Source organism: Heliconius melpomene, chromosome 2, assembly GCF_056956725.1.
Source record: "Heliconius melpomene rosina isolate 202511_hmr_F chromosome 2, ASM5695672v1, whole genome shotgun sequence".
NCBI lineage: Eukaryota > Metazoa > Arthropoda > Insecta > Lepidoptera > Nymphalidae > Heliconius > Heliconius melpomene.
Window position 1 is genome coordinate 8237459 of NC_140390.1, and position 14168 is coordinate 8251626.

The 14168-nt window shown below is 33.8% G+C and overlaps 1 protein-coding gene across 4 annotated transcripts in view; it reads left to right on the plus strand.

Annotated features, from left to right (window-relative positions):
- Positions 1–14168, plus strand: part of LOC146540725 (uncharacterized) — a 121726-nt gene that overhangs the window by 73937 nt on the left and 33621 nt on the right. Inside the window, exon 1 of one of the 4 annotated variants that reach the window (XM_085202759.1) lies at positions 4342–5866. The exons of 2 other annotated variants lie outside the window; for them this stretch is intronic. In XM_085202759.1, the coding sequence (XP_085058885.1) occupies positions 4715–5866 (1152 nt within the window). In that variant the 5' untranslated portion in view covers positions 4342–4714. Of the gene's footprint in view, positions 1–4341; positions 5867–14168 lie in introns of those variants that run through there. One more of the 4 variants, XM_085202742.1, reaches the window with a different exon arrangement.

Below are 14168 nucleotides of genomic sequence, written 5' to 3' on the forward strand. Positions count from 1 at the left end.
AATAATTTGTTGTTCATTTCCTTCAATTTAAATTTGAAGTATATTTGAGGCCCTTGGCACAGTATAAAACGATCTCAATTCTGAGATAGATCTTGAGATGCTATTTTAATATCTAAATTACAGGGTGAGTCATATTGAACTTTCCGGTTTTGGAAGGACGTTGCACGAAGAAGGGAAGGAGTAGAAGGGTGGGGATGGTGTCATTAGACGCGCCATGACATGCAGTTTTAGTGTGAGCAATGGCTTGGTCGGGACAACATCGTGCGTTCGTAGTTGAAGAGTTTATTAAAAATGGCGGCTCCGTGATCACAACACAGCGTGCGTTCCGTTTACATTTTGCTATTGGTCGACGTGATCCCATTCCCACTGGACCAACAATCAGAAATTGGGTATCAAATTTTAGAGCAACATCATCAGCATTAAAAACAAGACCACAAGGCCGAATTAGGACGTCAACGTCAGCGGAAAACGTGGATAGAGTGCGGGCTTCAATTCAACAATCCCCTCGGCGTTCTGTTCGGAAACATGCCGCTTCACTAGGATTATCTTTTAGTAGTGTCCGCAGAATACTGCATAGAGACCTTAAATTTCACCCATACAAGATTCAGGTAGTGCAAGAATTAACAGTTAGAGACTTAGACACACGAACAAATTTATGCCGCGACATTCAGCAGATCCCCCGCACTGCTGTTTTGATCTTCAGTGATGAGGCACATTTTCACCTCGCCGGAACTGTCAACAAACAGAATTTTCGATACTGGGCTGAGAATAACCCACGAAACCTACACGAACGACCACTTCACAGCCCTCGAGTGACAGTGTGGTGCGCTATTGCAGAGTTTGGTGTGTGGGGTCCCTATTTTTTTGAAGAAGATGGTCAAGTCGTCACAGTTACCTCTGCTCGGTATTGCGACATGCTTGAAACTTTTCTGAAACCGAAATTGGAGGAATTAACGCAGAATCATGACAACGATAACATCTGGTTCCAACAAGATGGTGCTACAGCCCATACATCCAGGCGTTCAATGGAAATCCTGCGACAAATGTTTCCCGGTCATCTCATTTCTTTGCGAGGTGACGTTGGGTGGCCGCCGAGATCACCTGATTTAACCCCCTGCGATTTCTTTCTCTGGGGTTACCTGAAGGAAAAGGTGTACACGCATCGTCCCCGAACCATCGATGAACTGAAGGCTGCAATCACGGAAGAAATCAATGCTATTCCGCTGAATATGACTCGACGAGTAATGGACAACTTCCGGGAAAGGCTTCAGCAGTGTGTGGTCAATGGAGGTAGACATTTACAGGATATCATTTTTAAAACCAACTAAATTAAAACTGCATGTTATGTGCTTTCAAACAATAAAATAATTTTTACTGCATGTCGCTTTGTTTTTAATACACACCTTATTGAAATCGGAAAGTTCAATATGACTCACCCTGTATATTATATAATATATATGAATGAAATATGCCTTTAGACTTAATGAATGAATGAATGAATGGGAACTAAAAAGAACTTCACTTGAAAAGTAACCAACCATTTAGCGCAAATAGTAATTGTGTTGATTGGTTAAATTACCCAGCAGCTGCTGGTCTGTGGGCGAGTGACCGGACCGAGACCTCGGTGACACAGACATACATACATAAATACATACGTATTGACATACATGATTAGTTTAGTTATGATATGTCAGCTTCACGCTGCATCCCGCAACATAGCAGGATAGGCAGAGGAAACGTAGAGCCGAGGCACTGCGTGGTGAGTAACGGAACCCTCTTAAGTAGGGGTTGTACCCGCAAATGTCGCGTTAAAGTCACACCTTTGTACCCCTGCGCCACTACGGCCTCAGTTATGATATGTAATGTTGTTATAAACTAAGATAAAAACGATTATTTTATTTTGTTTTTAAAGATTGCCAAAACTAATAACTCCCTACTTCCTCTCCCTTCACGCTTGGAACTTGGAAACCTAGTGTTAAGACACTACGTTGCCATTAAAACATTTCTATTTCCACTCTTTCCGCCAAATTCGAACTGCAATCTCCACTCGGAGGATTGCTTATATTTAAATTATTTTCATTTCCCTCTTCTGGTAGGCAAAGCGCGTTGAGTTTCGCTACGCAACATGCTGTCTCCAAAATTAGCCGAGCAGTACTGGACCGAGTCCCTTAACACTAGGTTCCCTCTAACTATCCTGCAATATGCGGGATACAGCGTGAAGATAAAAAAAAGGATTGATATTGATCTTAAATTGACAACGAGAGAATAAAAAGCATACAATCAATATTGAGGGTCTCACAGATCATTTATGTGAGCATCGACTCTAATTGAGTAAGTTTTATTAAAATGTATGACTAAGGCTATTTTTATCTTTAGAAAGATGTTTATACTGAAACTGAACATTTATTTCACGCTGTATCCCGCACACAGCAGGGTAGGCAGAGGGAACCTAGTTAGCACTAGGCACTCCGTTTCCCATTTTCCGCTTTTTTTTGAAGGTATTACTTGTTGAGTGACAGAACTCAGCGCCGTGCTTTGTCTCGACCGTAGAACGAAGAAATGGAAATATAAATTTCTGAAGCTGAAAAAGAGTATAATAATAATAATTTTAATTAATAACACTACGTACTTATACTTTTCATAACTATATTTAAAAGGCATAATATAATACCCAAATTCACAGCCAATGTCTAATCATAAACAATATTTTTGTTATTTTAAAACAGATACATTTTTACTTGCTATAACTACTGATAAGATAGTCTTTGTTATTCTAATTATGAATATTAATATATGAGAGAATATTAATATATGAATAATATTATAAAATGAATGAAGTTTATAAAATAAAATTAGTTATATGCGGCGTTAAGTTCAACCACTCAACACGCAATGCCTTCAGAATTCGGCGGAAAGTTGGGAACGGGGTGATGTAATACTAGGTTCCCAGGTTCCTTCTATCTACTCTGCTATATTCAGCATACAACGTGAAATTAAACAATATATATATATATATATATATATATATATATATATATATATATATATATTCCAAATAGGAAGTATAATTCAATATTGGAATATAGACAAAAGTAATGCAACCAAAGATAATCCTGAAGACAGAGGAAATGCATACCACCGTTGGAAATACGATATTTTCACATGTGCTAAACAGTGGCCATTCACGCAGTTCTCTTCAAAAAGGGCTCAAACACCTCAAAATTAAAACGTAAATTAGACTTTAATATAATAATTTCAAAGTTAACTTTCTTTCCCGCCATTTTGTCTAAGTTTCTTATGAATGGATTCACTTTATATTAGCTGTAGAGGTTCCTTGTACGTTCATTAGCGGGCTACAAATAAAGGGCCGCATACCAATTTGCTAGGAACTAGAGAAATTAGAAAGTAGGTTAAAATCTATTGATGTTTAAAATTAAAAGAATGCATCACTTTAAGCTTGGGTTATCTGTGGGTGTCGATTTTCTTAGTGTAGTATGTAAATAATGGTTTTGAAATGTTCAAATTGATTGGTTGGGTTTTGATGTGGTCGAAAACAAATATAGATTATAAATATTTGTAGTTGTTAGTAATTTACTTAATTTATACTCTTTTTATATAAAAAAATACTATAAAATTAAAAAAAAAGTCATTTTTGCGATATTTTTTAATTTGTTAAATAAATATTTTTATAACTTATACTTACTATAAATTTTGTATTAGTATTTTAATATTGTACAATGTTTATCTTTCACATATGGGTCAGTTTTGTTTAACATATTAGTCATTAATTCTATGTATTTAATACCATAAGCTTCCGTTTCCTTATACTAATGTAGTCATTACAACTTTTTTTTTATTTATTGAGTAAATAGAACATGAAAAACTATTTGTTTTAACAAAAACAGTAAAAACATTTAAAATTTAAACAAAGACATCTTTATATTGCAATATGTCGCTGTTTCCATATAACTAGAGTAAAACCACGTATTGCGAAACGATAGATAGGTATTATATTACAATACAGTCGACGTTTTCCTCACATGCCAGTATTATTTACATATTACCGTAGCGGCTATGTCAATATATGAGAGTAGATAAGTGCTTAAACAAACAAGAATATTAAATATATATAATATCGTTGTAAATTCTAAGTAGAGCGGGCCCCGCTTGGAAAACACGAGCCCCGGCGCCCGAGCCATTTCATTTATCTAATGCAATGTGCATTTGCGTTCAGTTTTTAGTGCGGTTACGCCACGCAACAGAAATAACGTAGAATATCGGTCACACACTCTGAACGAACGATTCGTATTAATTGCCGGACGGTACACCACTATCGCAGTGGCGGGACCGCGCGCGGACGTACCGCACTACCGCTCCTTTATTATCTATATTTGAAAAAAAACGCGGCAACTCGCGTACGTCACTTTGACGTTAGTTATAGAGCGAAAGATTTGATTTATTCGATTTTGTTTTTTGCGTTTGTTTTGGTTTTTATTATCTTGCAAATTATTATCTAAGGTCATGGGTCTCTACAGCGTTTACATTAGGAAGAAATATCACGACAAGTAATCGGTAGAGTGCAAATGTCGTTGATACAGCGCACCGACCGGTCGACGCGATTGAAGGCACTAACGGTGCGCTAAGGGACGAGCGTTCGCGGAATCCCACGGTTGATTCATACACCGGTTATCGGTGTTTTGAAGCGAACGGCAATATGTGTGAGGTCACAAGTTGGATACCGCACGCCGTGGTGGAAACACTGCGCGACCGCTCCGCGCAGCCTGTCATAGCGTGGCTGACCACTATCAGAGCGACCATCGAGGAGTACGACCCTCTGGTGGTTGTAAGACCATCCTCCACCGTTTCCACTGTTTCAGAGGACTCCGGATCTGACGGCGCTTTCGACGAAATCTTATCACAACTAGGCAAGGAAATATTTAAGCTAGATGAGTACCAAAGAAACCTCGTGCCATCAGATAACGACGTCTCCCTCAGCATTCTCAATATATTCGACGAGTGCCTGCAAGGAATAGGTCATGTTAACCACGTCGAAACCGAAACCAAAGTGATACAACCAAAAGTGACAAATAAAATAGTGAACCGAGTGAATAGTGATTGTGCTTCCACAATATCTGATGTCTCTAGCGCTCCAGTGACAGAGAAAGTGTTAGTTAAATCACCACCTCCCGTACCTCCGCGCAAAAAGAAAATGAGGACACCGTCGCCCTCAATTTACGATGAAATGGAATTTAAAGATGATTCCGACATCAAAATAGACAAATTAGCATCAGACAGCGATTCGGAAAGCACTTGTTGGAGTTATAAAGAATGTAATGTGGAGAGCAATGAAAATGAACCATCCAAAGACGCGTACGCCGCGGTCTGGTCCCACTCGAGCGGCTACCACAATTCTGATGAGATATTGCGTTGCGTATTATCACAGGCGCAGCAAAGGGCTACCATATCGCGATTGTCTTTCGATGCAGCCAGCGAGTTTTCGCCGCAACCGTTTTCGGTGTACGCTCTAACTGAGGTGGGAGACAGTCGCAGGTGCGAGTCAGTCGCTGCTATGACGCCGGACAAGCCGTGCGACGACGGCTACGAGCCGGTGCGCGATGCCCTCACCGATGAAAATATTTACGAAGAGATAGAGTACGGATATAGTTATACAGATGAGGGTTGCTCCTGTGGTGGCAGTGTGGAAGTGGAGAGTTGCTCGATCAGTGCCAGTTCGGAGGGTGTTGGGAGGGAGAGCCCTTTGTACGCGAATTTGAGGGATCACGACGCGTACGCGGTCCCTCCGGATGTTATTTATTGGAAGAATCTGCTTTTGGATCCGTTTTATAATGATGATGAAGAAGATGAGGTGAGTTTTCTATTTTTTTGTAGTTATTTGTTATAATTGTTGATAGATTTAATTTATATTATAATTCTAGAACTCTAGGTAGAGTCATAAAGCTTATTTGCCAACTGTTCTTATCAAATATGTTCCATTTCTTTAATTAAAATTATCATAACATAAGTATATACTGATAATGATTAAAATTATACATAACATGAAAAATAAAGTGACTTAAAGTTAAAGTTTGTATAACAAACTTTTTTAGTGCGCTTAAACGATTTATTAATTAAATCAAATTAAGAATGTGACTCTTAACGCGGCAGGTTGTAGGTTCGATTCCGACTCGAGGAAATTCAATATTTAATATTTTCATTTTTTGCTCTGGTGTCGAGGCAAAGCGCGGAATTCGGTGGAATGAGTGGAGCGGAGTGTCTTAACACTGCGCTACCTCTGCCTACCCTGTTACGGGATAAAGCGTGAAGCCCAAAAAGATAAAAGATTTAATTAAAACGTACAACCATACATATTTGGTATCGCATTTATTAAACCTAATAATAACTAAGGTTACTTAACTTTTAAAAGGCAAGACATTGTTTTCCTTCCTCGTGCACCGCAAAATGTTTGTATATATGAAATTATTTTGAAATATTGATTTAATAAATTAAAGAATATAAGTATTATTTAGGATTCTCGATAATTTTAACTTGATAATTGGTTTATATTGTAGATATACGTAAAGTCTAATAAATGTTTACAATGGAGTGTCTTAACACTACAGCGGAAAGCTGTTTTTTTTTTAAATGTTTACAAATAACACGAAAACAATATAGTTTTTTTAGTCTAATTGTTTTATAATTTTTATTTACCTTTCTATTGGAATTTAGCTAATATTCCCTTACAAAAACAAAATATATAGATTTTATAAGACACTAAATCACAAACCTTGGCTCGTAATGACGTGAATCGATTATAAAGGAACATCGAATATTTAATATGTACGTCTCAACGCGCGCCAAACCCGCACGCCTATATAATTATTATTTACATGATTTGTTTACAAATGAATTATATTATATTTACTGCATTGTCGATCGTCCTATTTCCGATTAAAGTTATATCGATTTTTGGTTCGATTTTTTGATGTATGTGTGAAAATCGATTTTGCGAGTCGCATAAAAAATTATCGATTTTGATTTTTTTTTATGATAATGTAATTATTTTGTATAATGTATAAAGCACAGCGTTGAGTTCCGTGGTTGTATGCACAATGTTTTGTAAATTGGGCAGAAATTTGGTAACGGAGTGTCTTAACACTGGGTTTTTTCTCTTATGTGGGAATACAGAGGTAAGCTATACAACAAATATTTAGTAAGCAATATCATTAAATTATAGTTTCTTTCAATCGTTATATACCTAACGAGAAAACGAAGTGGCACAACACTATTTCATTTTGTATTAAAAAATAAATTCTTATATACCTCTATAGTCTCACTTGATATAAAGAACATACTGTATATAACAATTATAAATATCAACGCGTTCTCAATAAAAGTAAGCAAAAAAAATAGCAATATTCGTACATTTTTATTGAAAAAAATATATTTTGCGGTACTTTAAAAGTATGTCAACATTTTTTAAGTGTCTAATTAACTCTGCCACGAGCAGTAGTGGACCGATCTAGTGGCAAAATGTGCAATATATTCGTATTTATTAATTAATTTTGTATTATTATGGCTTAGTTCTTTATTTATTACTTGAAAATGATGATTGTAGGTTCGATTTTCACTTTTTACAATAAAGGTATTTTCAGAAATATCTTCACATATGAAACATAAATTATAAGTACTGAATATTTTCATAATTGTATTTATTTATTAAGTACTGAGGCAGGTTGTGGATTCGATTCCCACTTAAGAAAATGAAATATTTAATATTTTCATTTCTTTCCTTTGGTAATAATGTATTTGCTAAAGGCAAAGCGCCGCGATGAGATCAGCCACTATACACGCATCGCTCTAGAATTGGGCAAAAAATAGGCAACTTAATGAGAAAGGAGTGTCTTAATAATAGGTTCCCAGGTTCCCTCTGTCTATCCTACTATTATGTGCACGATACAGCAAGAAGCTAAGAAAAAAATCTCTATTCTAGTAGTCTAGTAGTCTATTCAATTTTGCATATAATTGTAAACAATAGGCCTAATATAATATATAACAATGTTTTTATTCAATTGGAACAATCACAAGGAATAAAATAAAAAAAGTGCTTACAAAACAATAGTGGTTTACCATTTATTGTTAAATAATAATAAAATTGAAATGACTCATATAATTAAAGATATAATGACGTTCGTTCTAATGATTCCATTTGTGACTAATAAATAAATCTTTGCAAATGAGATGTAAATACTATTAACTTTACTTTACTTTGTAAGAAAATAGATGAAAAAAATAATATTAAACATAATAAGAATATTAAAGATTTTTTTTGATTCATTAGTGAGCCGCTCGTGGCTTCGCCCGCCTGAATTACATAATTATGGACTTACTGATTAATTTTCTAATAATAATATCATTTTAACAACAATATCTATACCTACTTATATTGAAAAGTAAAGTTTCAGCCAATTCAGCAAAAGAGTTGTTTATAGCAATTTAGTCGAAAAACATTATTTTGAAATGGTATACCTTTTTTATTTATAAATCGATTTGAACAAAAAAGAAAACCATACCGAAAACTCAAATTAAATGGGTTACACCGTTTCTGAGATTAGCGTGGACAAACGCGTAGACAAAGAATGATATCTCGCTACTGCTTCAATTGCCTAAAATGAATTTACTTTGAAATTACGAACAATATTTTAATTTTGTGTTTCCTTAAAAATATTTTGGGGAAAACCACATTTCATAAATAGATATTAAAGTAAGAATCATTAATGGTATTTGTATTTTGTTAGCTCTACCACAAAGCTTATATTAAGCTGAAAGGTAGAGAATGGAGTGTTTTTTCACAAAATTACAGAGCTAGATGACAGACGGACAGACAGACACCGAAGTGTTAGTAATATAATCCCGTTTTGCCCTTTAGATATGGAACCTTAAAAACTACCTATCTTAGAAGTATAGTTATTAGAACTCTATTTTCTATTCAATTTAAACTCTCCTATAAATAGGCTTATGTTTAAGAAAGTAAAAACACTATTAAGTAATTAGTAAATTTCTTATTTCCTCATACTTTTGTGGGTTAAACCAGAAATTTATATTATTAATAATGAACACGTTTTTTTCTTTTCTTTTCTTAAACAATACATTGTTACTTTTAATACTATAAATGAATGCACCGAAAAGAAGTCGTTAACTAATGACTTGGTAAATTTTAATTGTTTTTTTTTAACTCTCCTTAATTACTTGTATTAGTGACGGGTATTACTCAATGAAAAATATTTATAGTTAAACGTACTGCGATTTTTTTTTGTTTTTTTCTATATAATATAATATTTTCGAGTTATTTTTATGTACTTTTGTCTTTTTTCCTGTAGACGCATCTCTATTTAGGTGAGAGTAGAGATTGGAAGAAAGTTCTATTACAACTTTATTTTTTATACTTACACAGTTTTTTATTATTTTGTTATATCTATTATTTTCGTAACGTATGGTCTTAATATTCAGTTTTTACTATTTGTTCAATCATTTCCGCTACCCAACACGCTATGTCTCCAGAATTCGGTTGAAAATGTGGAGTGTCCATACACTAGGTTCTCTCTGCACACTGCCGCGTGCGGGCTACAGCGTGAAACTAAAAAAAAAGTGATAAAATAAGTAGTTGGATTTGAAGACATAACCACACTAGCACGCGAGGCAAGTTTTTACTAAACGACATTAAAAAACTCTATCAGTTTTAATAGGTACATTTAAAATGCATCAGGCACAAAGCGGCAAATAACAGAAGTAGTTCTTCGATGCGTGATTACGAATATATCGACTATGTAAATATTATTGTGTAAATTAATTTGTAGTGTTGTTCATGTTGGTGTCATTGTGACATGGTTGCTAAATTCCCGTGGTGGTAGTGGGTTCGATCTCTTTTGTGGGGAATGTTTGTTTTAGGCTAGTTTTTTATTTGTGGCTTCGATCCCGTGCCCATATAGGACCCAGTCAAAGGGCATGACGTAACTAATACTATCCAATACAAGAATTTTCGAAGCAGTGATTAATGAGTGCGTTCACCCAATTAATCTATTCAGTTTAAATATAAAATAAAACCGGCCAAGTGCTAGTCGGACTCGCGCACTAGGGGTTCCGTACCAATATCTATGAAAACGAACGTACCTACGAATTTAGTAAGTACGTAACGTCCCGTGCAACTAACGTGGAAAAAGTTAAACAACCTTAAATATTTATTTTAATCTATTGTTTAGTGTTTGTTGTCATAGCGGCAAAAAAAATTCTGTAAAAATTTCAACTCTTGAACTATCACGTTTCATAAGATACAAGCTGGTGGGTCAGCGGAGTCCCAGTAATAGAGTCCGGTGTTACCATTTCGATACGGAACCCTAACAAGTTTAGAGGATAGATTACTAGGTAATTTTAGTGTAATTCTATTTATATTGAACGATATAGATTATTTTAAAAAAATAAATACGTTTTTAATCTACGCGTACATCAGTGTCACATTAATATGTACATACATTACCCACCAATGCAACATTTACTAGCTGTTTCACACTAAAGCGATCTAGTAATTTCCTGCCACTTGCAAGATTATAATATAAAAAATATATATATTATTAATGTCTTATAATAAAATATTTATCTAATAAATTTTCTTCCTCTTATTAGATTTTTAAGTAAAGTTAAGTATAAACTAACTTTTGCCTGCGACTTCGTTCTCGTAGTCAAAGTTTGAGATAGATCTTGAGATCCCGTTTTTATTCATAAATTATTAAAACTTCATCTCAATTAAAAAACTTTTGATTTTCAAGTCTATATTAGTAAATAATATAAATATTAATAATTATAATAGTATTAGTATAGTATCGTTAAATTCTATATAACCAATTTGGCTCTCCCAATTTACCCAGTCTACCTGCCTCTTTACCTGTTCGACGAAATGGCACAGATGTTATTACCAAATGCCATTGTCCTTCCGTACTGGGAAATAAAGATTTGTTATTTTCTCTTTTATTATTATTTGGTGAGGCCAGGCGTGGCGCAGAGGTTCATGCGTGTGATTGTGATAGGTTGTGGGTTCGGTTCCCATTAGAGAAAATGGAATATTAGTCTGGCGGCGTTGAGTATCGCTGCTCAAGTCATTGTGACTTCAGAATTCAGCGGAAATGGGGAGCGGAGTGTTTTAACACTAGATTCCTTCTGTCTACCATGTTAAATGCAGGATACAGCGTGAAGCTGAAAATAAAATTATTTTGTTCCTTTTTGCTATTTAATAATAAAATCATGGAATATGTAAAAAAATCTAGATATTAGAAAATTATTTGGTGATCTTTTTTTCATGAGGTTATAAAAGATTATGATATTGTCGATAATACAAATTAATTGTTACGTGTAGGATGAAAGTACCTTACCGTATTTTTTAATTGAAACATTCATTCCAAAATGGTGTAAGTCTCGTTTTATGAATAAACGTATTTTATTATTATTATAAAATTGTTATAATATAACTTCTATATACCTAGATAAATTGTCTTTTTCCATAAAAAATAATGATTTCATTTCTAGAGAATTTATAGAATATTTATTTACGGAAAGTGACAGGCAGAAATGAAATACACCGTAGACCGACCTTAGTGGTTGGCGGTTATACAATACAACCACAGACTTTGTATACATACTGAAATCTAAATATTGCCTTTTATAATATTTTTTTATATATTTTTTATACTTATAAGTAAAGAATAAATTTCTATTTCTTCGCTTTTCATGATGATTTTTTCTAATCGCTTCATCTGGCATATAGCAAAGTAGGCAGACGAAATCTAGTGCACATTTCGTTCCTCGCTTTCTGCCATACATTGCGAGTTGGTGGAACTCAACGCCGTGCCTTGTCTTATTACCAAACGAGAAAGTAATAAATTTTTTCCCCGGTTAGGATTAATGGCGATTGAATGCTAAATAGTAAAAAAACAAGCTATTGTTTTTCCTAAATATAACTATAATCTATCTCATTTTTGGGTTAGGCCGTGTTTCCCCTGAATTTTAATTCACAATCAGTTCCAAGTCATTATACGAGATAATAACTTTAAAATAGCTTTTAAAAAATGTAGTAAATATGTATATTTGGTAAGTACTTGTATATATTGTAGCAATCGTCACGCAAACCCACTTGGGTGTAAAATACTATTGCAATGTTTGAATAATAAATAAGAATCGGTAATTGTCTCGGGTATTTGACAATAGCTGCTATTTTCTATTTATATATTCTAGTTTGTAAATATGATACTTTATACATACAAAGAAAAATATATTTGTTGTTAAATATAGTGTATTTGGTTGCGGAACTTAACGCTGTTCTTTGGTTTATTAAAATTTTTTAAATTTTTTTTTTAGTTTCACGCTTAGCTATAGTAGGGTAAATAGAGGGAACCTGGGAACTAACTGGGTGTGTTAAGACACTTCTTTTCTATTAAGACACTTTCGTTACCCAATTTAACGCCGAATTCTGGAGGCATGCGGAGTTATATCGTTTGTTCGAGTGGGAATCGATCCCACTACCTGTCGTGTTTACAGTCGTACCCTTATGTCTCAATCTAAATGAATCTTTTTTAGAAGATTTAAAGATGAAGAAGAAGCCACTGCTTTTAAAATGTGACAAACAATTTTTTACTTCTTTGTTACTCTCTTCATGAAAGTCATTATAATATATTTTTTTCACTTTTAATTTTACCATATTTTATTATACTAAAATATATTTTTAATTCTTATTTTTAATAAATATTTATATTAAGTTCGGTCCACAACAAAGTAAATAAAAATAATGACCGCCCATTCCAAACTGTTGACCTCTAAATAATAAATCTTAACCATATCGGAAACCTATAAAGTATGATAAACAAACAAAACGACTTTTATTATCTTTTTTATATTATTATGATTTATTTTTAATTTGAAATTAAATTGATTTACTATACCTATCTGTAAAAGAGGAAGTTGTTAAAGAAATTTAAGTTAATTAAAGAAAAAGTGAAGCTGATATTTATTTAAGGCAGTAGCTTATATTATTAAATTATGAAATTATCCGACATGTAGGTTCCCTGGGAAGTGTAGGGAAGTGTAGTGCCGCACTAAGAGGGGTTAGACTTAAATTCTTACGGGAACGAAAAAAAGCGGATTTTAGTTTTCGCGTAAACGCAAAGTTGCGGGTTACAACTTGTTTTATAATTTTAGTATTAAAGCCTTAGAAAATCTCGAATTTTAATCTTAAAAAGAGTTAAAAGTAAAAAGTTATAGATGTAATTTGAAACTTTCATTAACCTTGAACAAATTATTATGTTACATTTTGCACTCGAATTGTTATCAGTTTACCTACTTCTTTCTTTTATTTTAATAATAATATTGAGGCAAGTCGTGGGGCAGGGCATAGTTTGACTGTAAACGGGACACGTTGTGGGTTCGATTCCCATATCGAGGACAAAATAAATATTTCCATTTTCTTCGCTCTGGTGTTGCACTCAACATGTCCTGCTGAGTGCGAATTATATTAAACTTGCTTCATCTTGTACCAAATGTACTTATCTTATTATCAAAGTTAGATTCTAAACTATCCGTTTGCAAAATTTCATCAAAATCCGTTCAGTCGTTTTTCCATGATCAAGGCACAAATTTCTAAGCATAAACTCACATTTATTGCTAGGTTTATTACTTCCTATAATAAAATAGACATTTTTTTAATACCTTTCCTTATGTATTTTTCGCATTTTACAAAATAATTATTGTTTTTATTAAAATGAGGATACGATTAAAGCTTGTAAATCGCAGTAATTCATTAAAACGAACGCTAAATTCAGTTTTTTTGTGTAAAAATCAATGAAGATTTTTTACTATCGACTCAGTCAACCACTTTTCTTACCATATTTGAATTACAAATTGATTCAATTATGCATACTGGTTTATGTATTGGTAATTGAGGACCGTCTGGTGTAGTGGCGCCGTAGCTCGTAGGTCAGAGGTTTGTTTCCGTGCCATGAAATTTTTAATGTTTTTAGTCTTGTTTTTATTTGTTTATTGCATACGTTCGATTGGAATTATACTAGACATTAATTATACTAACATTTTAGGGTTCCGTATCTCAAAACGTAAAAACGGAACCTTTATTC